Here is a 22849-nt window from a genome sequence, read left to right as displayed (position 1 = left end):
ATTCTCGTCAATATTTTGGCGACGGCCCAGGGACTAACGTGGTTGGGGCAGGCTGTCTTCGGGGCTCTAATAGCTTTTTCCCCGCTCAGTACAACAGAGCGCCTGGTAGGAGCTTTGCTAATAGAGTCTGGCCTAATTACCTAACTCCCGCTGTGAAACACCTACCTGAGGAACCGCGCAGGGAAGAGCTTCAGCAGCCCCGAAGAAAACCCGCTCCAATCACTAGGTTACCCAGGGACTTTTTCATAACAGGGAGTTATTTTGCCCCCTCTCTCATTTTCGCGACGACTGTAGCATACAGACTCCACCATTATAAAAGTCTTGCGTGACGTTACCTTAAATTAATTGCAAATAAGAACAGGGTTTCAACGCTTTGATCAGTTTGAAGGCGATGATAATCTATTTAGGATTTCTCCACATGCCCCACGCTGCAAGCAATATTCTACAGGGCTCCAATTGCAATGTTGCACAATCTGAACATCATATATAGAATTCTGAATCTGGTTTACAAAACATTCTTGGGACGAACAAATTGGTAGCAAAAGTAATATGTTTGACCTTGTCTTTCGCCAGGTCGTAAGGTACGTTTTGTGGAATTATTCCTTCACTCGCCAGGGGACTTGAAGCAGACAGGTAGTCGCCAGCCTTCGGTGTCGAATGTTTACACGAGCACTGCTGAGATTAATAAAACTTTTAATGTAGATACTTTAAAATATATATAAATCCCTGCGAATTACAAGATGTGATAAAAAGGCAACTGATATCATTTTGTGATTGGAATGCATCGTGCGCCACTGCGTTCATTTTTCGATCTGTTGGTGCAAGAAGCTTTCGATATAGAATGTCCTTGGTTGGCATGGTGGCACTCGTGTGGCATAAAATCTAACCTTTTTCACCCACCTTTGTTTTCTATCCTGATTACCGAGTAATCGCGCCCCTAGCGGAATTCCCACGTATCGCCCACGCAGGTCCCATGGCGCTCTGGACAGAAGGAATGTGCATTATCTAGACATGGTCATAGACTGTTCACCTTGAAATTTACAAGGAAAACATTTTAAGAATGTCCAGAAGGATACGAAAAGACCAAAGTACCACTCTACGCGCTTAGCTACTGTAATCCAGGGGCTGCTCTAAAATTTTATCTTGCCAACGCAGACGCCCACATTCAAACACCCTCGTAAATTGTACCCACCAGTTATAGAACCTTCCCGTCCCCACTCGCTATCAAACCGCCGGTACTCCCGGACCTTACAGCTTTAAACTACATCAAGTGGCTTCCGCGGGGATGAGTTTAATTGATTCCACCTCCTAGTCGTGGCTAAATTGGTTTCTGCGGGAGAAAACAAGCGTGGGAAGCCAATGAACTCGAACGGGAGAAATGAGATCGCCGCCGGCAGGGTGTTACGCACGCGGCGCCAGTGCGGGTTTCCGAGCCGTTAGTTATCACAAGAATTTAGATGAACAACAAGAACAAATGTCAAAGTACTTAGCTGCTCTTAGGTAGTCTTTTTTTAATCTTTTTTTGCCTGTATTTTTCTTCTCTTGGAACACTTCTACGGACCTTTCTACGTGAGTTCCTTCTATCCTTAATGCATCCGTCTTTTTCTGCTATATTTCTGTGCGGCTACCAACTGCCTTATTGATGCACAAAATCCTCTACAATCTTTCACATTCGTTCCCCACGACTGGGCACGTTTCCTCGCTTCTTTTTAGCGTCCTCTTTGGTCTCAGAAGATAAATCAAGAGAAATGGCCTCACATTCTTCATCATACACCTGTGTGTGAATCGCTAGAAGACCGTGTAATGCCGTTGGCACGGGTCTCGGCAGAACGGCGGGCTATCTGATGGAACTACATCCGTTTCTAAAAGGAATTTCATGCAAAGAAAAATACAGCGATCTTTCAGCCATAGCAATATTTCAGGAACGAATCAACCTCCCGGCAAAGCTTAAAATGTATGCCAGACTCTACTGCTGCAAACACTGTAGTAACTTGGAGCAGTATCTTACTGTGAATAATATTTATTCTAAGATTCTATTAAGATATACTACATTGAAGAAAATGTTTTCAATTCAAAAACCCGCGTCTCCCAATCCTACTGGCTTGATACAATGGCGATCTCTTTTTCTTTCCTTTTTGTTCTTAAGAGCAACTTAAAGGGACGGGGACTAAAACGTTACATCATTTACTGGAGAAATGTGGCTATGATATCAACTTTAGACACGTACGCATGGAGAGGATTTTAAGTTACGTAAAGATACACTCTTGCGGATCTAACGTACATGCCCTCCGGGTTTCTAGTAAATCAAGAAGATATTCAGTGATCGAAAACTCGATGGAAATGAAGAAAAGTGCCGCAATTTCATTGGTGCTGTGAAGTATTATTTGTTACAAAGAAAACTGCCAATTTTCAGAAGTTCTAACACACTGTTGAACCGCAGGAATGGTTTGCTCATTTTGAGTCTGCTTTGATGATAGTCAAAGATAGCGTCTTTAATATGGTTGGATTGGGAGATAGTTAGTCAAGCTGTTGCATATGAAGTATTTGAAGATAATGATCGAACCGCACGCCGCGACAAGCCCTTCAACAATCAACGGCGTATGAAATCTTCTCGCACGATCAATGATTCCGTGCTGTCTGTGTTTTCTTTTTGTAGTTCGGTGATTTTGAAGACATCCTGGCCTCTGGGAGTTACAGATCCATCTCTAACTAAAAATATAACATTTGCAACGAAAATGCACAATGTTTATCATTGCATATGGTCTGCTCTATGAATTCTTACTCAAACACATTCATATATGGTCAGACAGGAGTCTAAATCCTTCCTGCTATAAAATTGCAACATGATGTTACCCAACACTTGTAACCATGGTGACAGACGTCTGGTTCAGGTCATTGACCTCATTAGTTTGTAGAAAAAGAGGAGGAAACAGAGCAAAAACTATTTTTTCCTTCGGTAAACCTAATAACTTTGGAACGACTACACTGTATATATTCAAAAGTACGACCTCTTTCATTTCTAAGCTTGGCCATAGACCAACGAAGTGTCAAAAGTCTCCCAACTCTTTTAACCGCGAGCAATTCTTTAAACGAAAGGGCTGGAAGAAAAGTGAAGATGCCCTTTTCATTTATTAAACTTCCTAAAGGCATGTCTCAATTCCCGGAAATTCGCCCACCACCCGTACAGGGCGCGTTTGAAATTCTATATTTAACCTCCTATAATTGCTTGGCGCCGGCAGCAATACCCATGGGAGGGAACCAACTTGGGAGCTTTTCAAAGTAATCTGTAGGCGTTTGAGCGCAGAAAGTGGGTCTTCAAGAGCCTAATGTCTAAATAAGATGCCGTTAGGGCCCTGGAGTATATCTTATCGCGTTGCTAAATGATTGAGCCATTATACGCGAGGCATCTACCAATGTATCGATTTATTTATTTATTCATTTATTTATTAGAGATTCAAACGCCCTTGGTCGAGTCGTTTTCAGTCGTTAATGATGAGGTCTATTTGAAGCTGTCAAAGTTCCATAGAAGCCATTGTCTTCTGCAATTTCTCATTAATAGGTTTCGTCTGCCCTGCAATATTAACGAGGCAGTTCATAAGAAAGCCGCCTGAGGGCGCAGTTCTTATGCGACCGCAGCGGCCGTTTTCTGCCACAGAGGTTAGACTCTTGGCCGTCCAGAGCCAGAGGGCATCATAGTTATTGGCTGTAGCGCTTCGATTAACTCTGATCCCCCTCTTGTCTGCTTGTCCATTTTCACCAATCATGTAATCGTGGCTTTCGTCGCCCACGCTTAGAAACGGCCCTTCAACCGTAGCAAATACTCCGTTCTATTTTCGTACGTTATATAGTACTTAATGATGTCGCCAGATTTATTGGCGATGTGTACCCACATCCTCGTTATAACGTTCCTATCTAGATCTCTTACGTGACATCCATTTCCTATGCAAAACTCTGGTCCTGATAGACGGTGGAATGGGAGAGACTTACGAGTCCGCACGGGACGTGTATTTAGTATTATCTCTCTCAGTATCAGCCTAGCAACGCGGATATGAGGAGTGGCGCAAGGAGAAGTGTTTGACCAAAGGGAACTCAAAGTTCAATACCGGGCAAAACGCCTTGATCAAACAGGTGTGAAACCCGCGCGGCCGGAGGGCCTTGAAAGTGTTTGCAGCGAAAACCACGCAGGGAGGTTGGAGAAATTGTTCGTTAGCGCGTCGACCGGCGCTACAGGCGCGGCCAGCGGTGCAATTTAAGGGCTTATTTCTGCGGATGGTACGGGCAAAACAGGTGTAGGATCCATGGACTGGAGGAGCTTTTAGAACCGCCCCAACAAGACAGGCTGTCAGCAACAGTGCGGTAGAGCATGTCACCCCGCCGGTCCACGTGCGATATCTGTCCCTCTCGGCTGTAACGGGTTTAGGACAGTCCCGTAGGTTAAGGGCGTGCATTCGTACTTTGGTCGGCGCGGTCTCACAGACTTTGACACGCGGAAACAACGGTCTAAAAATACGCCCTGATATCACCGTGTACGTGTTGGACCCGTCTCCTTGGAAGTATGGGCAATTGTCTCAGCACTAGTCAACAACATACCCTATGGAACCCGGCGTAAGTCACGTTTTATATCCACTTTATAAACCTGTCTAAGCCTGGCGTTGTTTTTCTTGGCTTTCAGGTGGACAAAATGCTTTGTTTTCAGGGGTTAAAAATTGTTACAATGTCGATCGATCCTTGGACTTTTGCCCCTTGCGATAACATTGGTCTGTTGTTTGAATATTCCATTTATACTTTTAGGGGTACGTTTGATAAAAAAAACTATTAGAAATACAAGTTGTAAAGCGACTACACTCCTTTTTTTTCAGTCAAAATGATTGCAGTATTATTTGTATGGCAGTTGATTGTGCGGCTACAGTGTGTGTTCCGTGGTGTTGTAATGTACTGACCTAACACATATGGCTCTCACTGTCTACGGTCATTAAATAAAAACATCACTTTACATTCATATGACATCAATCTAGTTTTGGCACGTAATTACATTATAAAAGTGACTATACATATGTTTTTTTAAAGATTTGTATATTTTAGCTCAAGCATTTTTCACTGGCAAAAAGTCAACACGTGTTACCACTGTCGGCCTTTTTAAAGGGATGCTGTTATAATATGTTTAGCGCGGACAAAAAGCAAGGTCATTTTTGTGCCCTTAACCTGGCACCCCTTGCTGAGAAGTGACGGTGTCCTGGTGGGTGACTAATAATTTCCCCGCGCAGTCAGAGCGATGCGCGTTTGTACTGTGCGTATCTTCACAGCCGACCTCGCAAGCTAAAGCTGCGAGCCTTTTTAGTCACCAGGGAGGGTAGAGCGTGTTATTTATCATACATCCACGCGTCGCGCCTTGTAGGCTGTGCGCGGGTGTCGCGGCAACGGTAGGGCAAACCGTGCCCGCCCTGCGTTCATGTTCAAGAAGAAAAGAAACATGGGGAACGGCGGGTTTAAAGGGAACGTGGAGTCGACGGGGAAGGTTTCTCCGACGGGGACCAACGGTGTGACTTATCTCTCCCCCCACAGCGAGCTGCAGGAGCAGAGCCGCGGCAAAGATGCGGAGATCCGCCGCTTAGCGCAGGAGCTGGACGCCTACAAGAACATGGTGGCGGAGAAGGACGCGGAGCTGGAGAAACTGCGGCTGGAGGTGAAGAAGCTGACCGACGTGCTGCAGCAGCAGACCGCTCGGGGGAAGGCGGCGCCTAGCTCCCGCCTACAAGGGACCATGTTACCGCCTATCCACGAGGGTCTCGGCATGCACGGCCAGCAACATGACAACAAACGGGCCGGCAGGATCGGGGTCAAGTTCGGAGTGTCCGGAGAGTCCGTCTCGGACACTAACGCCACCAAAGACCTGCCGAGAGTACCCAAAGATCAAAGGTATGATGTTATATTTTTTTATCTTTTGTGAATCGTAATAAGAATCTCCGAAAATGTCTGTTTTCCCCTTGGATTTTTAGATATTTACGTCGACATTTTTCGACGTGTTACACCGCTACCAATCGTTGCTAGGCAACGCGTTTTTTTTTATTCCTCTCTGACGCAGTGTGACTGCGGAGGAAGTAATCAGACATGTGTATAAAAATATCCCCGCACACATGGCTCCAGGGACATTCAGCTACACTTCAAAACACCTCTGTATAGTGATATGCATCTCTACATTAGATCATTTTGCATCTATTAAGATAATTGATAATTTCAATTTCCGACAGGATTTTCTGAGTAGCGGTTAATATTCTCGACATTCTTTAATTTTTATTTTTGGCCGTCATGATTTGGTGCTGATATCCTGTGCATTATGAAAATGTCATCCCAAATGAGGAAGCTCAGAAAAATATAAATGTTACCTTAGGCTTTATTTCATGATAGGTCAAACCACTCAATGACTTTGTGGAAATCGTGATGTCTAATTCATGAGCAGCTACAGCATATTACATGGGGCTGGGATGTTCAATTTTCGTCTCATTAAGTGGACAAATGATCTTAGTCAGAACTAATGACATATGTGATTCATTTTTCTTTGGGCCACACAAATTTAATGTCTAGGTTCCAAAATTTTCTGTTTCATGTTCTTTTTTTGTGAGTTCAAATTTCTTTCAACACTATACCATTCATACTTACTTTGGTGACACCAAATACATTCTTTGTTCTCAAATTTACCTGCATCATTTTTTTCCTGATTAAAAAATGAAGAACTAAGAGATGGAATTGATCTGGCCTAATACCCATGCTCCTTCAGTCTCATCACTAGATTTAATCAATGTACATCAGGCATATTACTTAGTATGAAATCTGTTTTACATAATCCTTAATGAACCAGGCTTACAGCAGCTTTTCCACACTTTACCTGATCAGGGACCCTGGAAGGAAATAACAACAAACAGTTTCTGCTGGTGACAGAAAGACAACAGTTTATTTAGAGCTGTTTTTCTGTCTTTATTCTGGATATTTCCTGTGTTGTTTTTGGAGTAAACATTCTAGAAGTTGCTGAATTGATTGAAAGTAGCAAATCTAATTAACATGACAGTGATTTTGTCCTTGCAATTTTGGATACTAAATGCATTTTATAAAACTACATATACTTTTGCAGCTAATACTAGCAGCTAAACTTTGTTGCTTTTCCTCTAAAATGAAGATTTTGTTGTCCACTTGTACTGGGAAATTTTGCCCATACTATAAAAAAACAAATCAGTGAGGATTTGTTGCTGTGATTCTTAGTAAAGGAAACACTACTTTATCATGTTGTTAGCCTCAGAGAAGGTAACAGTTTGTTTGCTTTACAGTGGTGCCTAATTTGGATTGATTAGTGCATATATACAATATAGTAAAGATAAGGCTTGTTTGGTAGTGTTTTTTTCCTATGTAAAACTTCCTTATTGCACAGCTCTAGTAATTTTGTTAAAATTTTTGCATGCTTTTATCACAATGTTGAGTGTATGGAATTATCAAAATATCCCAACTTTCTAACTTTTCAGGCAACGTTCTTAAAATTCCCCAAATAAATGTGCATAGGGAAGGGATTAAATAGGTCCTAACTCCCCAGGTAACCAATACTGTACAAACAATTTGTTATACCTAACCTGTAAAGTGGTGAAGTTTTAACCTTTGGCCTGCTAAGCCAACCATGTGCTACCAACACTTGTATTGATTATGGGATTATGCAGCATGGAAAAGGTTAAGTAAAAACAGAAATTAAAGGCTGACAGTAAAAAAAAAACTGGAAGATATTTTTTACTACAAATTATGTTGAACAGATGGCCACTGTAGACTAGAGTCTTAGTCAATGACGGAAAAGAAGCCACAATAGCCAGGTGGCCACAATACTGGCAGGTGTCTAATTTATGACTAGGTAACTGTACTTCAACAGCTCTGATAACGTTTCTTAAGTACACAAGATTTACAGGTTTATAATTGTGTTACTTGGCATCTATATGAGCCATAATTTATTACCTATAACCTGGCAATGCTGTAAAATACTTTCCTTTACCTGGTACAGGTTGGATTTCATTTTGTAAGACTTATGAAGGCTTTGTTTCAGTACAACAGATTTTTATATTAGTATTTCAGTTTTGCACATTTCCCCCCTAGAATCCTTGGTCCAAGCTTTAATGCTGTTCACACTAAACAGAGGTGGAATGAGTAAGAATGCCACCAGAATAAGATTTTGGTATAGTCCTGGCTATCTGAAGTGTATTCTGAAAATTTGGCGTGTATTCCAAATATTTGTATCTATTTCAGTTCTCCATCAGATGCTATCAGAAGGGGATGCTGTAAGAGTATATAAATGCAATCATACTGCAGTTATAGTCTTAAAATACTCTTTGATATTTCTCTACTTCAAATTCACCCGAAAGTTTTCATCATTGAATGGGCACAAGTATCTGGAATATAGTGAGAATTTCTAAAAATGCACTTAAGTCTTCAAACATATAGAAATGTGCAAAGAATTTTGAAATTCATTAATTTTTTATCTTAGGCCACACCAATTTAATTTGTTGGTTCTCGGATTTTTTCAGAGAAAATATGAAGCGATAGGGCGAAAAAAAATAAAAATAAAAACAGTTCTAGGCATCCTATTATAGCCCCAAATGCTACAATATGAGCCATGAAGTCAACAAAAAAGGCTGGGTTAAAATTTAAAGTATAAATTTTGAACTTTTAATCAAACCACTGCATTGATAGATGGAAAAAACTGTAACAACTAGTAAGAAAAGGAATTTCCTCAACTGTTGGGGGCAAAATATGAGCATTTTTTAGTTGATTCAGAACCAGAATTTTTTTTTGTCAAATCAGAAAAAAATGAAGAGGCAAATCCGAGAACCAACAAATTAAATTGGTGTGGCCTTACCCTTACATCTTCCTTCACAACCTGAATGAAAAGCAGCCGGCCGATTTGAGCTTCTCATGAATATACAAACTTTAAAGGTATAAACCAAAGCCTGCCTCTAGTATAAGTAGGATATTACATATAGTGGAAACTATATTTACACAATATACCTCCTGAGAGTGTGAACATTTGCACTACAAAGTCATGCTTTGGGCTTTTATGCTCAAGACTGAAAAATTCCCTACATGGTTGTACAAGCGGTTCACAGCGCAAGTGTGTGCTTAACAAGACTTTGATACAGCCTCTGATGTTCCTACTGGTTATGAACCGTAAACTAAATCTGATGGCTACTTAATTGGATTAAAAGGTTCCTCTTACTGTATGTGGATAATAGCTAACCAACATGAGTGATGTATATCAAAAGAATATGACTCTCAGTCCACAGTCTTCAATGGTTTTTAATTTTATTTCACTTATTGTTCCAAGGCCATACTCCAAAGCTTTTTTTCACACCAGTTTACAATATATTTCAGACCAGCTGCAACATGAGAATCCATTCAGTAAATTAAATGTATATGATCTGTTTTTTAAATTCTGTCACAGCATATGGTTATCAGCATAACCTGCATAGTGTAAACACTCTATCTTGTATCAACAAAAATGCTTTCTGCTAATGGGAACATAAAAGAGCCGGAACAGAACTAGGGTTTACTGATTGATGTTTTGTGCTGCTTTTCAAGTTTCAAGTTCTGTTCTATCAGAAATACATTAAGCAGATAAAATTTACTAAGCAGACATTTGAAATACAAGAGAGAAAACGTTTTTGAAGTTCAGTGAATGTGTTAATGCACAGTGTAGCAGCATACATGTATCTGTAAGGGGGACAAGGTCCTAAAGAAAAGCACACCTGGTCTATATACATGTACATGTATCACTGTCCACTTACTACTAATGTTACATTGTACTAGACAGTGTATTGCCCATTTTCGGTAAGCAGCTAGGTATACAAACAATCATACACAACTGAGTGGGGTGAACCCATCTGTACTGACTCTCCTTCACCACTTCATCTCATTGTTTACCCTCTTGTTAGAAACAGATCAAAATAGCCGACTGTAATCATCGGCTGGTAAAGGAAATTGGAGAAAAATGTTGCACTGTGAATATGATAATGCTTTAGCCAGTGCAGGAAATTAGAGAAAGATGTTTCACTGGTAGTAATTGGCAAGAAAATTTGCACAAATTAGCCGGGAGTCAATTATGACATGTTTCAGATGAGGAATTATTGGTGAATCTAAAACTAAATTGTATCTAATTTTACAGGTGAATGGACAATGGGTGTACAATGTATCTATAAAATACACAAAACTCAATGTCAGTTTATTTGTGTGTATACAGCTACATAGTCTAGTGTTTCAAATTACTCTAACACAAAAGCAAGTGGAAGGGAATTATAGCTTGTATAATGGAAGTAACATTTACTCCAATATGCATGTAATGGGGGTAGGTTAGTTGGAGTACTTTACGTTAAACATGGGAAAAGAAACATGTCTATTCACCTGTTCCCGTAAGTGTATTCCTTTTATTGTCATGACAACAGACCTCATTCTCTGCGATTTTCTTAATATCAGTAGTTATAATTTTGTCGCTTCAATGCAAAATATCATGGTGATCACTCCTAGGTAAGATCCTGCCCTACATGAATATAAACGTTCTACTAGTAAATTAAATGTACTTTTCAGTCCAGCATACAAAGTAAGGTTACAAGTTTAAATTATCTTTGGCTTAATCCGATACGTTGTTTTGACTACTTTACCTGCTGTAGCTTACATTTCCTGATTAATTCAATGAACGGCTACAAAACGGTGGCCTTTGTTGGTAATGAGCCGGTGTAAACTCTGCATCATCACTATGGTAACACACAAACACTCTCCGTCACACTCATGGTATGTCTGTGTGTTTCACCATTGTAATATACTGTCCGCATCCTTAAGTGCCATGTTTGAAGAGTAAATTTCTGAAGAAAATCAAAATTCTGCCATTAACTCGCACTGGTTTATCAAACAAAGCAAATAGCCTTGTATATGTTTGTTTCCTTACTAATTGCAAATGATGATTAGCAATAATTGTACCCAACATATGTAGCATCATAATTATAATTATTACAATTGATTTCAAGGCCAGATGCTTGTTTATTAATTACCGGTAGTCAGTTCATACTGGTTCAGGTACTGGTAATGTTGATAAATTGTACCTTTTATGTGCATTTAATGTATGACTTTGCCGATGGTGCATTCATCCACATCGAAAGTCTAGACCTTGTGAAAAATGGCCTGCCAGGCTCCATGTATTTTTGCGTCATATTACCAGTACATAGTATTAGTTTTCCATCTATTCTTGGAGCTGGTATTAGGGAGATTTCTGGAGGTTGATGCTGAGGTTTAGATAAAAGTCGTTTGTCACAGAAATTACAGCTGCAGTTTTAACAGCCATCTGGTACCTTTAAAGTTACTCAATGTAAATAATTGAAATTGATCAAGAATATTATTGGAAGGTAAAATAATGATTAAAAGAAAATGGTTCTTGAAAGATACAAATGAGACAAGAAAGGAAAATAATTACACAAAACTATTTCTTATTACCTCATTTCAATGGACCTATCACATTATTATGTCACAGTTTGTTTACCTGTTCTGGTATAGGCAGCACACACCGCGCTACGCACCCCTGTACAATATGAACGTCGATTGACCGGCATTACATTGACGGTAAACAAACTGTGACGTAATAATGGTATAGGTCAATTGAATTTATGAAAATTCAGCATTTCCATCTTTGTCTCCTTTTTTTTTCAATGCTGGACATCATTTTCTGGACTCATTTCACGTTATCAAAAACATCAAATCTGGTGGGTGTTGTACGAAAAATCCTTCAGCACGTTTGTCCAATCCATGCGTAATAATGGTTGTTATGATTTGGACCTTAGAGACGGACATCCACCAAGGAGGTCAAAGATGGCCGCCGTAGTACCAAATGCTCCAGGGAGAAGCCATAACACTACCAGTGGCACTACTAATGAGTGGCTGGGGATGCTGTTACTCTCCACAGTAATACATCCAGGCCGTTTACATGGTGCCACTGGCTATCCCTGCATTAGGCTGCACCATTTCATTTCCTTGGCTCTTGGCCACCTTGAAGAAAAAGAAGTCGAGCAAGATGAGAAAAGAGGGACTGGGAAGAAAATTTGAGTCACTCTCTGAAACTGTGTGGACTAAGGCTTATCACTCTATTTTAATGATCTTTTAATGATCAGCTTTATCATTTTCACAAGTACAAAAACCAACAAAATTCAAGTATTGTGGCCTTATGAAATTCATATGTATCGTCTATATAGCCAGTATCACCGCCCTTCGGCATAACACACCATCTACCTCATATATAGAGAAGCCACACTGGATATACTAAGTATTATCCTCTTTCTTCATTTCTGTTTTTACCTGCAAGTTGCTAAGAGCCCTTGGATATTAAATTGCAATAATCAAAGGGATTCCATAGTTACTGTAGCACATTGCCCAAAAGCTTTGAAAATGTTTTAGACAGCCAGAATCATGGTCATATCTTGTCTTAAGATAAAGTAGAGAGAATAAGAATATTTTCTCTGCAAAACACAATTATGACATAAAGACGGAATAATTTTCCATTCCTTATCTAAGGGTAAATATAGATGAAATGAACCCATCACATTGTAGCTACATGTGCAGGTGCATATAAAGGCCTTGGGACATAATATAACACAGAAACAATTTAGCCAACTGAAATCTTTGCCCCAAACCAGCATAAAAGGGACAAATGAAACAGTATGACCTTGACATGAAGAAGACATCCAGATATCTATTCTCATCATGAATAGTGAATGAAAGGGCACAGAACATATAAGGGCAGTAATAATGGATGACCTGAAAAGGAAAATGGATTCAAAGACAATTAATATCCATGCTTCTGCCTCTTACTCTATATAGAATTAGAGGTCAAGCTATATTAGAGGATTGGGGATAGACCGGAATGCATTGCTTTAGGATGTGGATATACATATGACATTGCAGCTAAAATTTACTCAGAACGCATTTATCAGACCACAACAGTTTATTTCCTTGGTTTAAGAACATTTTCAAGGAAACTGCAAGGCAAGATAAGTACATGAATTTGGGAAGAAAACTTGACTGTGTACTAATTTTTGCTAACAGTCTGTTTTCATGTAGATCTGTTTTCATGTAGATCAATGAGAACCTGAGAACCATAAAATTGATTTGATGAGGCCTAAAATTGAGTTATGTGCAACAAAATGTTGAAAGAATAAACAATGTTGCAAGATAAGACAACAAAAACAGGTAAACACCTATATCAGCTAGCACTGTCCTTGGTGCTGAATGCCTGGTGGAGAGCATTAATATTAGAATTTTCATGATTTTTCCAATTCAGTGAAATTCACTGTTTGTTTTTTTTTACTCTATCGGGTACGATGATGTTTTGCATGCTCATTAACAGACAATAATACCATATTCATTAACTTGTACAGATGTATTTTGAAATTAATGTATCAATGGAAGGTTGATACATTACCGGATAAGCAATAAGGAATGGAAAACATACTGCCCATTGTGTCTCTAGGCATGAGAAGGGTACAGTAGGACAACAACATCAGCAACAGTCATAGATTAGGTGTGACAGGTGTGTTCAGTGTAATATAACCAGCTTCTGCCATGCCGCATGCCTGCAAGGCCGACGTGTAATGCCAAAAGGCAGTTCTACCAGCCATACAGACACAGGTACAGAACATAAAACTTATAATGACTTTACATTGTGATGTTATGGTTGTGAGAAAGTCGTAGCATAATTTGCTTTGTCGTAAACTACCAGTACTTTTTTTAGTCAGGAAGATAGTCATCAACTAAATGTGAGCCTGGTGGATTTGCAGAGCACAGTGTGACGTATTCACCCTTCCCCTAATGCAGTTTTAGGATTCATCTGTTGGTCATGTTTAAGCCATGGCCTGGTTTGAATCAGTGAGTGGAATTAAGGGCTTATAGTTGTGGGGACTAGCATTCCTGGAAACGTCCTTGTCATTCTTGCTATCTCTGTATAGGGGACACTGTACAGGGCTCAAAATACTTTTTCTGCATACCTGCAGGTAATATTGAAAAAAATTACCAGCACCAGACAAATTTTACCTTCACTACACTGAATTTAGAAAGTATGGATCACAAGAAAACTAAAACTATTGCCACAATACCTTTTGCACTTCATAGGTGATGATAGTCAATGCAGCAGATAAAAATCCACATACATCTACTTGTATATATAAACCCAGCACATGGACTAGTGCAGGTAGACAGAAATACTGCTCCAATTTTACCTACACTAACCTATAGCTACACATTATGCAGGATTATTTCAAGCCCTGACACATAGTGCCAGGAATTTCACAGGCTTCATTTGGCTTGCATGGAATATTCTCTATACCATTAGGCAAGCTAAACTAGTATATAATGCTGTTAGATCCATGTCTTCCATCCCATTATGACTCTTAATTGGCCAGATATTGGTGAAATACTGCACACCCCTCTACAGAGAATATACAACTGTAGACTCCATGGTAATCAACAGTTTGAGTTTTTTTGGGGAGGCACTCTTGACTCTTTTCAAACTGTAGTTTCATCACTGCAAGTCATTGTAGCTTTCTAAACCAATAAAAAGCCCCTATCCTTTATCAATTTTGTTTGCTATGGAAAAACATATTAAACCTGGCTGTACATCAGTGTCAAAAAGCCATTATAGAGAATGGAGAGCCAGACATGTGATACTCTTAGTGGCTTACAAAAACATCGAAATTAAATCCTGCCATTTTCAAAATGCTTTCAGGGCCTGGATGAGCTAAAGGTTGACATTTCCTTCTGATTGAAGATGTTGGAAACTTATATCTAGTGCCTAGTGCCTGTGTTAACAGTAACATGGACATGGACATCAATTCCTACTTAATTTGAAAGTACAATATATCATGCTCTTTTGATGGATGTGTTATATTTCTGTAAATTTCTTGCTGTACCATGAAAACAAACTACAGTAGAATTCTCTTGACATTGAATTCTCTTATAGACCTGAAATGTAGAAAACCTCAATGACTTATCTTTGGGGTAATTAAATGCTGATGTGGAGACTCCTGACAAAGTATAAAACTGGATATCTTGTAGAGACTAGAGGTGAAATCATGTCCTTCCTATTCTTGTTTTTAATTTCATCATTCTGCATCTTCCAAGGGAGTCATTACATGGTAATTTTCCATCATATGATACATAATCAAATCAATTCCCCTTCTGCAGAATACATCATGTTAGTGGCCACAGAGGCCGCACCGATTTATCTCATTTGGTCTTTGATATGGAAAGTGAATGCCTAAAGCATTTTAGAATGAAATAAAGCATTTCTTGGAACACTGATTCATGGACTTACATTGTACATGTAACATACTCAATTTCCTCCCAACCCTCTGGTTTCGTCTCGACCCCTTGCTGAAATCTTTACTGCAGAATGTCTAAGAACCAAGGAAACTGATTGGTGGAAATTTGAGCATATTATGCATGCCAGTTACATTTTGCTTTTTCAGTATTAAAAGATCACTTGTACACGTTAATAGAGACTTGAAACTCTCTTTATACATGTACATGTATACATTTACTAGTACACCAGTGACTGTAATTGACAGCACAGAACGATGCATTGAAAGCCACACTGCAGAGTAATTCACTCTCACGGTGGTAAAATCTGGGCTGCAAAGTTCCCACATGTCATAGAACCCGAACTGTGTTCGATCGTGTTCGATCTGGGCAATTCGAATCGAACCCGCGTTCTATTTCGGGGTCACCTGCGGTCATTTACAAAAAAGCGGCAAAACAAACCTTTCTGTCTCCGTGCATTGCAACAGATAAAAAACAACACTTTTCTATAGATACAAACAGTTTCCTGGACAGTACATGTCCGCTATTATTTTTGGTGGACATGTAACATGTAGCGAAGCTACTGTCGTATCCTTGAGTGACCTTGAATACTGTAATGATTCTTTACGCCAGTATGAATAACACAATGCACACTTTCCGGCGATATGACATGTCTCCAAAACTCGTTCAAACCTGGAAATATGGAGAGTCAAACATACCCCATTTACGGCTCAAAACGACTGTTACGGTTGTCCCGAAAATCGTGTTTTAGCGATTTTTGAAAAATGGCCTCAATTTTGAATTATGGGTAATTTAGTGAGAAAAATGTCAAAAAATGCCATTTTTTCACCAATATGTCGACAAAAACTAGACTTAAAATCAGAAATCAAAAAATCCCTAAAACACGATTTTTTATCTTATTCCTAGTCTGCGAAAAATATAAAAATCGGGGATCTGGGGTAAGATACGTAGCCAGGTTTGAACGATGTTTGCCTAAAAACGTGACTTGACTTGTGCCCGGAAACCCGAAAATAATCGTCTTTCTGAGCGAAATTTTAAAAAATCAATGATTTAACATAAAAAGCTAACATTTAAAGGGTGTTAAGACGATAATTTCATTTTAATTTGACGAAATTTACGCCTAAATATTATTTGTTTATTTTCAAATATTTTACGGGTAGTCCAAAACAGGCCAAAATAGCGTCTTGTAACCCGATACCTTTACGAACGCGCATAGCAATGGGAAAGAATACCGTAGTGACAGACCGCCGTGTCTGCATCTTGGAAGCTCTTTTTAATGAATTATGCTGCAAACATGTGCCATTTTGCATAGTAGTTGTATTTTCATTCTCTTTTATTGCAACCATAAATGTTGTTGATGACCAATGAATAAATAGCAAAACAGAAATGCCCTTTTATGAATAAGGACGTTTTGCATAATTGTCATAACCTAAGATTCACTGCCACAAAACATTGTAATAGTCCTGAATAATTCAAAACAGAGTTGTAATATAGCTTTAACCTTCTTGTTGTTTGCCTATCCCCATATGTATATATGGTGCCAAATGGCTACAGCAGGGAGAAGGTTAATCTACATGTAGCTCTTTATGGGCAAAACCACAGATCCTGAAGATAGCAGTACTGGTTCAATCCTGCCTCTTGGCTTTTAAGGCCAATTGCGTTATAAATAGCCTCATCACTTTTAAAGTCATGCCATCGAGATGGCAGGATAAGCTGTGGGGGATTACCCGGAAAGTGTTTTGTTTTTCCCTCCATGGCAACCAAGTAAACGATGGCTCAGTGCTTGAGGCATTCTGAAATTATCTATGAATAGAATAATAATACTTAATAGGAAAAACATTTTACATCGGGAATCAAAGACGGAATGCTTAAAAGTTATGAGATTTTATCTGTTATAGTAGTTACTACCTGCTGTGTCTGACAAACTAAACAAAATGCTCACAGAAAAAAGTCCCACTGTTCACAATTTCTCCTCCAGGCAAAAAGTAGTTATTCATGTACAAGAGGTTGATCCCTGTAATGCACACACACACACACACACACACACACACACACACTCATATATATATAGTAAAGTTCCAAACATATATTGAGTTGATATTTAGGTGCACATGTTCCAGGGAGTGGATATAGTCAGAATAAACATTTTCCTCCCAGCCCATCTTTTCCTCTTGCTGAATTGTTGCTACAAATGTCAAAAATCCAAGATAATGCTGTATCAGTCTTTTCAACTGCCCTTTGACATTTAAATACACCACATTAGCTTTGCAGGCATTACATAGAACAACTCTACACACCTGAGTCAGCATATTAAATTCCCAGCTTTGTTTAAAAGGATTCAATGAAGCAGTCTCCACCATATTTGGTGGCAACAAGGTTAACCTCAGGCTGCTATTTCACTAGTCAACCAGTTCAACTACCAGATCATTTAAAATTGCTGTTTTCTTTTTCTATCAAAATTGGAATGCAGAATCTACAACTTTTCTAAGGTTCCACCTCAGTTCACCTATATGAATTTTATGTTAACAATAAAACAAACAGGATTTAAGTTACATTTATTTAATGTTTCTTTGCATGGTGTCAATTAGCCAAGTAGCTAGGCTAGTGAACACGAGATTGAGAGGTCGTGGGTTCGATCCCTGGTATCCTTGGCTAGATGTTGTGTCCTTGGGAAAGGCAGTATACATACATGAATTCCCTCTGCACCCATGTGTAAAAAGGGTAGCTGACTTCCGTTGGTGGATGCAAAAGGTGGTGGTACAAGAAGGATGAGCTCCACTTTCCAATACCGTACCCTAGATACAGTGGATAAACAATCCACTGCCCCTATGGCCTCAAAAAGGTTATGAGACTACCTTTACCTTTTTACTGCTGTCTCTTGACAATGTTGTCAGGTTTTCCATCTATCCTCAATTCTCCCACAGAATAAAACAAATATCAAAGGTGGCAACCCTATAACTGCTAAAGATGACCTAAGACAATAAATGAAACAACATGCAACAGAAAGTTTTCAAATACATGTACAACAACTTGAAAGCTACAGCTGCTAGCAATGTCCTTGGTGCTGAAAACCCAGTGGTTGACATTAGTACTAGACAACTTGTTACTTATCTTTTCCTCAGTGTAAAAGGAGACAATCCAATAGTCAACTGTCAGCACATCAGCTATAGCTGTCCCAAAAATCACTCCTCATCTTCCTTGACTAATAGAAAATGAATTTGAAAGGTTAACAGAAGCGCAGTATCATTTTCGTGTCTTGATAATGCTTGCTGGTGTTCATTTCAATCAGGACAAGAACTGAAAATATGAGATGGTCTTTTCTTCACTGAAGTATACGGCAAAACTTTTTCCTAGTTCGATCTTGAAATATGAAAGTGCTTGCTCATAAATTTTCACTTTAGTGTCAAACTGATGAGGATGTAACTCAAACCAGTGACCTTTGGCTATATGTGGTAGCTGCTCTTATATAGGTTTTTGCATGTATGCTAAAACACTTCACATTTCAGGTTATCCTTCCTACCTACAGTGTAAACAGATATTGAATTATATAAACAAAGCAAATCACTAACAGCCATTCTTAGAACATATGATATAGCTGTTATATAAATTTTTGCACACCTATATGTGATTTCAACCTCTTTGTTGAATGTCAGTTTATCAATTCGTCTTAGTAATTGAATTGTATAAACCAGCCAAATGCCATACAGACAGTATTTAACCAATTGTACATTAGTTTGGGCACACCGTTATTTCTCACCTGCCTGCCTAAGTGCCTTGCCTTGCACCATTCTTAATACTAGTATCGCAGTACAAGCCCAGTGTCTGATCTGATCTTTTCAGGGTTTTAGAGAATATTTCTCAAAAGGTCGTAAGTGTTATCCTTTAATTTTTAGTTTACCTATTGGATAGAAGTTGACACAAGATCACAAGTTTGATTCCTTGCATTCCTCAGGCAATGTTGTGATTTTCAGAAAGGTACTTTCCACAACTATCCTCACTTTATCCAGGTGTAGAAACGGTTCCTGACTTCAGTTGGGAAGGTAAAAGTGGTGGAAGGAGGGAGATGGACTCTGTCTTCCAATGCTTCCCTAAACACAGTGGATTAGGAAAGAACCCACTGCCCCTACGGTCTTAAAAAAAAACTACAGGACTACCTTTACCTTTCTTTAATCTTTCGTTGTGCCCCCCTCCCCAGTGTCAAACAGATGCTGAAGGAAGCAATCCAACAGAACGACTTCATGAAGAACCTGGACCCCATCCAGATGAGTGAGATTGTGGACTGTATGGACTTCCAGATGTTCCAGTCAGGACAGAAGGTCATCCAGGAGGGCGAGGCTGGGCAGCAGCTCTTTGTGGCAGAAGGTGGGAAGAAAAGATTTCATCCTTAATGTTATAAATATTGGTGATATATTTTACAGGGGAAAATCTTTCACAACTTTGTGCCCGTTTACAAAAATAAGGTGCTTGCCCTTTGAGTAAATTCTGAAGAAAAGACTTTTTGTTAGCAATAGTTTTGTCGAAGAAAAAAGTGTGAATAGTCATTAAAATTTTTAACTTTCACAAACCATCAAAACGTACAGGCAGCAGCATGTGCATTCATGTATTATTTAGGTTTTGTTTGGGCCACACACAGTGATTGAATATTCTGTTTCATGATAATCTTGACATAAAGCATGTTTGCCTTATATATAGTATGTATTTAGCACAGCGGTGTGTTGACAATGCTCTCACCTGAAATCTTGAGTGTTCAAACATTAGTTCTTTGAATGGAATCCCCACCATAACATAATGTGAACAGCATAATAAGGGCAAACCTGCAAAAGGAAATGGGAATAAACCAGACAAAGTAAAGACCTGGCCTGGTTGTATGATACTCCATTGGGCTGGCAAAAGCAAACAGTGTGTGTTTGGCCTTCATAATAGGCTGTGATGTGTTTTCATTTCCTGTGTGTACAACATATAGTTCACAGAGTTTCTATTCAACAGTAGAGGTCTGCACTGTAGTTTGAACTGTACTGTGCAACTCTTTTCTTCCGGTCTGTTTTTCTTCCGGTCAAAAGCCATGCCCAAACGTTATCTATAAAATCAAGTTTGTGTGACATGCATGTGAATATCATTGTGACACTGTACTAGACACATATGTGTATCAATTCAATCTACCTCAGAACTGCTACAATGCAGAAATATTGTGCACTATATGTAAATCATTGAAAGGAGAGCTTAATAACACAAACAAACAAATGTGCAGCCCCATGAAAGAAGCATGCACTTTCCTATTCTCTCATGTCAACAAAGTTCAGAATAATAAAGTATTAAAAAAATAATTTAAATGTTTGTTACAGTTGGTGAATTGAAGGTGACAAAAGGAGGCAATGATCTGGGCAACATGGGGCCAAAAACACTGTTTGGAGAGCTGGCACTCTTATATAACTGTAGCAGAACAGCTACTGTCAAAGGTGAGTTTTTATTATAAACTTCAACTTTGAGAGAGGACATTTTTTTTAATTCAGTGAAGTGTATGCTGCTATCAGCGCAATAGAGAAAGCTACATTCCCATATAGTCAAAATGAAAGCAGACACAAAAAAGCTAGAAATTATAGCCCATATGCATGTAGAAACTGCTTTGATATTGCAGAAGTCTGAAAATGACTAATAAATAACTTGGCAAACTAAAAGGATACATGCAGGTTCAGCATTAGGAATCACATATGACATAAATCAGGGTTAAAGTACTTTCCTGAAACAGTATATACATGTATACTCATTCAATGTACCAACGTTAAGAGGAGTCAGATCATAGTAAAAAAAAGGTGAAGACGAATTATTATTTCATTTGATTCAGAAGAAACTGCTGATAAAATCTGTGGTGTTTTTCAGCTGTTACTGAGTCCAAGCTGTGGGCCATCGACAGGAACATTTTCCAGATGATCATGATCAAGACAGGAAGAACCAGAAGAGAAGAACACTTCAAGTTTCTCAAGAGGCAAGTTTAAGACATCAGATAATACAGGAAGGTCCCCAAGAGGTTTCTTCCTATAAAAAAATTAAACATTCAACATATTTTCACAAGGTTTTCACTTCTTGGAGGAGGCAGGACAGGTATTAGATCTGAAACAGGTATGGTCTCTAAAATACAACAAAATCCTGTCAAAAATTCATAAAACTTTGTCTTCCATATATAGAATTGACCATTTTATGGAGACTGTTTGAGAGTTCTATATTGGATTCATGTCATATAGTCCATGACAACATCAATCATCCAAAGCAAAATGAGGATTTTGTAATAAGTAAGTCCGTAAGCTAGGGTGTACACTTTCTGTCTTAATCTTTGATAACAGAAGCCTAGAACCATAAGTGGGTGTTTTATAATAATCATTTTACCCTGGATGCCCCAACTTTCCAGCAAACAAAATCAATAGCAAAGAGCCAGTAAAGGTAATACAATTTATTAGCTGTTTCAATTACAGAATGCATGGTAGAACCGTATTTGGTGGTCTGTATTACTAGTAATCCCTTTACCCTGGTTGTCCTAACTTTCCAGGGAACAAAAAAGGAAAAAATACAATGGCAAAGATCCAGTACAGATAGTACAATTTATTAGCTGTGGCCTGTGGATAGTGTACATGAAGGTCCCTGCAGGAGAAGTGTGTTGATGGTGGGTTATCCTGTGATCTCTCCAGCACTGGTGATAATCCTGCAGCATGTTTTACACCCCTTGATTGATCACTACCTACGCACTGATGCTGAAACTACACAGCTTTCCTGGACCCTTTCCAGAATCCTGCCCGCAAATGGACCACCCTGGCAGTTAAACTGCTGAAAGTGGTGTAGAAAGTATTTCTTTACAGTTGCAACAGGAAAGGGTATGGATGTTTTCACCAGTCCAAATGGCCAACATAATGCCCTGTACCACATCTTTACACAGTCATTACACGTAATGACCTTCTTCAGTCGTGAAGTGAAAGACAAGGTCAGAACCCTTTCTGTGAAAATGACAGCCAGATTTGCTGACAATGTTTGCCCAAATGGCATGTATCTTCACATTCATCAGAATATGATTCGAAGACACAAAGTTGTTAGTAACAGTTGTCATTGATTGTGCACATGCTGTCCAAATTTTCAAAATTTAACAAAAATAATATTTAATTTAGCATCTCATTTACTTAGTAATACATGTTTCTTCAATACTTGTACAAAGAAGGTCATACATTGTAGTTTCCAAAATGCTAGAGAATCTAGAGTTTAGCTGTTCTTTAGTTTCCACCAGAGACTCCCCACATAGCAAAAATCATGGTTATCTAGCATCTTGAGTTTTTTCCAAACAAACCAAGCTGTCAACATCAGTGAAAACACCATCCCCTTAATGGCCTTTTGCCCACGAACATTAAGATAAGTGTGTAGATGTCCTTTATTGCACTGTCCCTATTACTGAATGTATAAAATGGCTCTTTAAGGACCCTGAAGCCAAAGGCCA

At 39.0% G+C, this 22849-nt stretch overlaps 1 protein-coding gene across 6 annotated transcripts in view; it reads left to right on the top strand.

Annotated features, from left to right (window-relative positions):
* LOC109478278 (cGMP-dependent protein kinase 1-like) overlaps positions 1-22849 on the top strand; it is a 48254-nt gene that overhangs the window by 10618 nt on the left and 14787 nt on the right. For 4 of the 6 annotated variants that reach the window (XM_019779742.1, XM_019779741.1, XM_019779738.1 and 1 more), the window contains 4 exons: positions 5563-5916; positions 19571-19737; positions 20718-20831; positions 21253-21358. In XM_019779742.1, coding sequence (XP_019635301.1) covers positions 5563-5916; positions 19571-19737; positions 20718-20831; positions 21253-21358 — 741 coding nt within the window. Of the gene's footprint in view, positions 1-4128; positions 4606-5196; positions 5237-5562; positions 5917-19570; positions 19738-20717; positions 20832-21252; positions 21359-22849 lie in introns of those variants that run through there. The other 2 variants (XM_019779740.1, XM_019779743.1) reach the window with 2 other exon arrangements.

Source organism: Branchiostoma belcheri, unplaced genomic scaffold (genome assembly GCF_001625305.1).
Source record: "Branchiostoma belcheri isolate BF01 breed outbred unplaced genomic scaffold, Haploidv18h27 scaffold43, whole genome shotgun sequence".
Taxonomy (NCBI): domain Eukaryota; kingdom Metazoa; phylum Chordata; class Leptocardii; order Amphioxiformes; family Branchiostomatidae; genus Branchiostoma; species Branchiostoma belcheri.
Note: the sequence above shows the minus strand (reverse complement) of the source record. Positions and strands in the feature narration are given on the sequence as shown.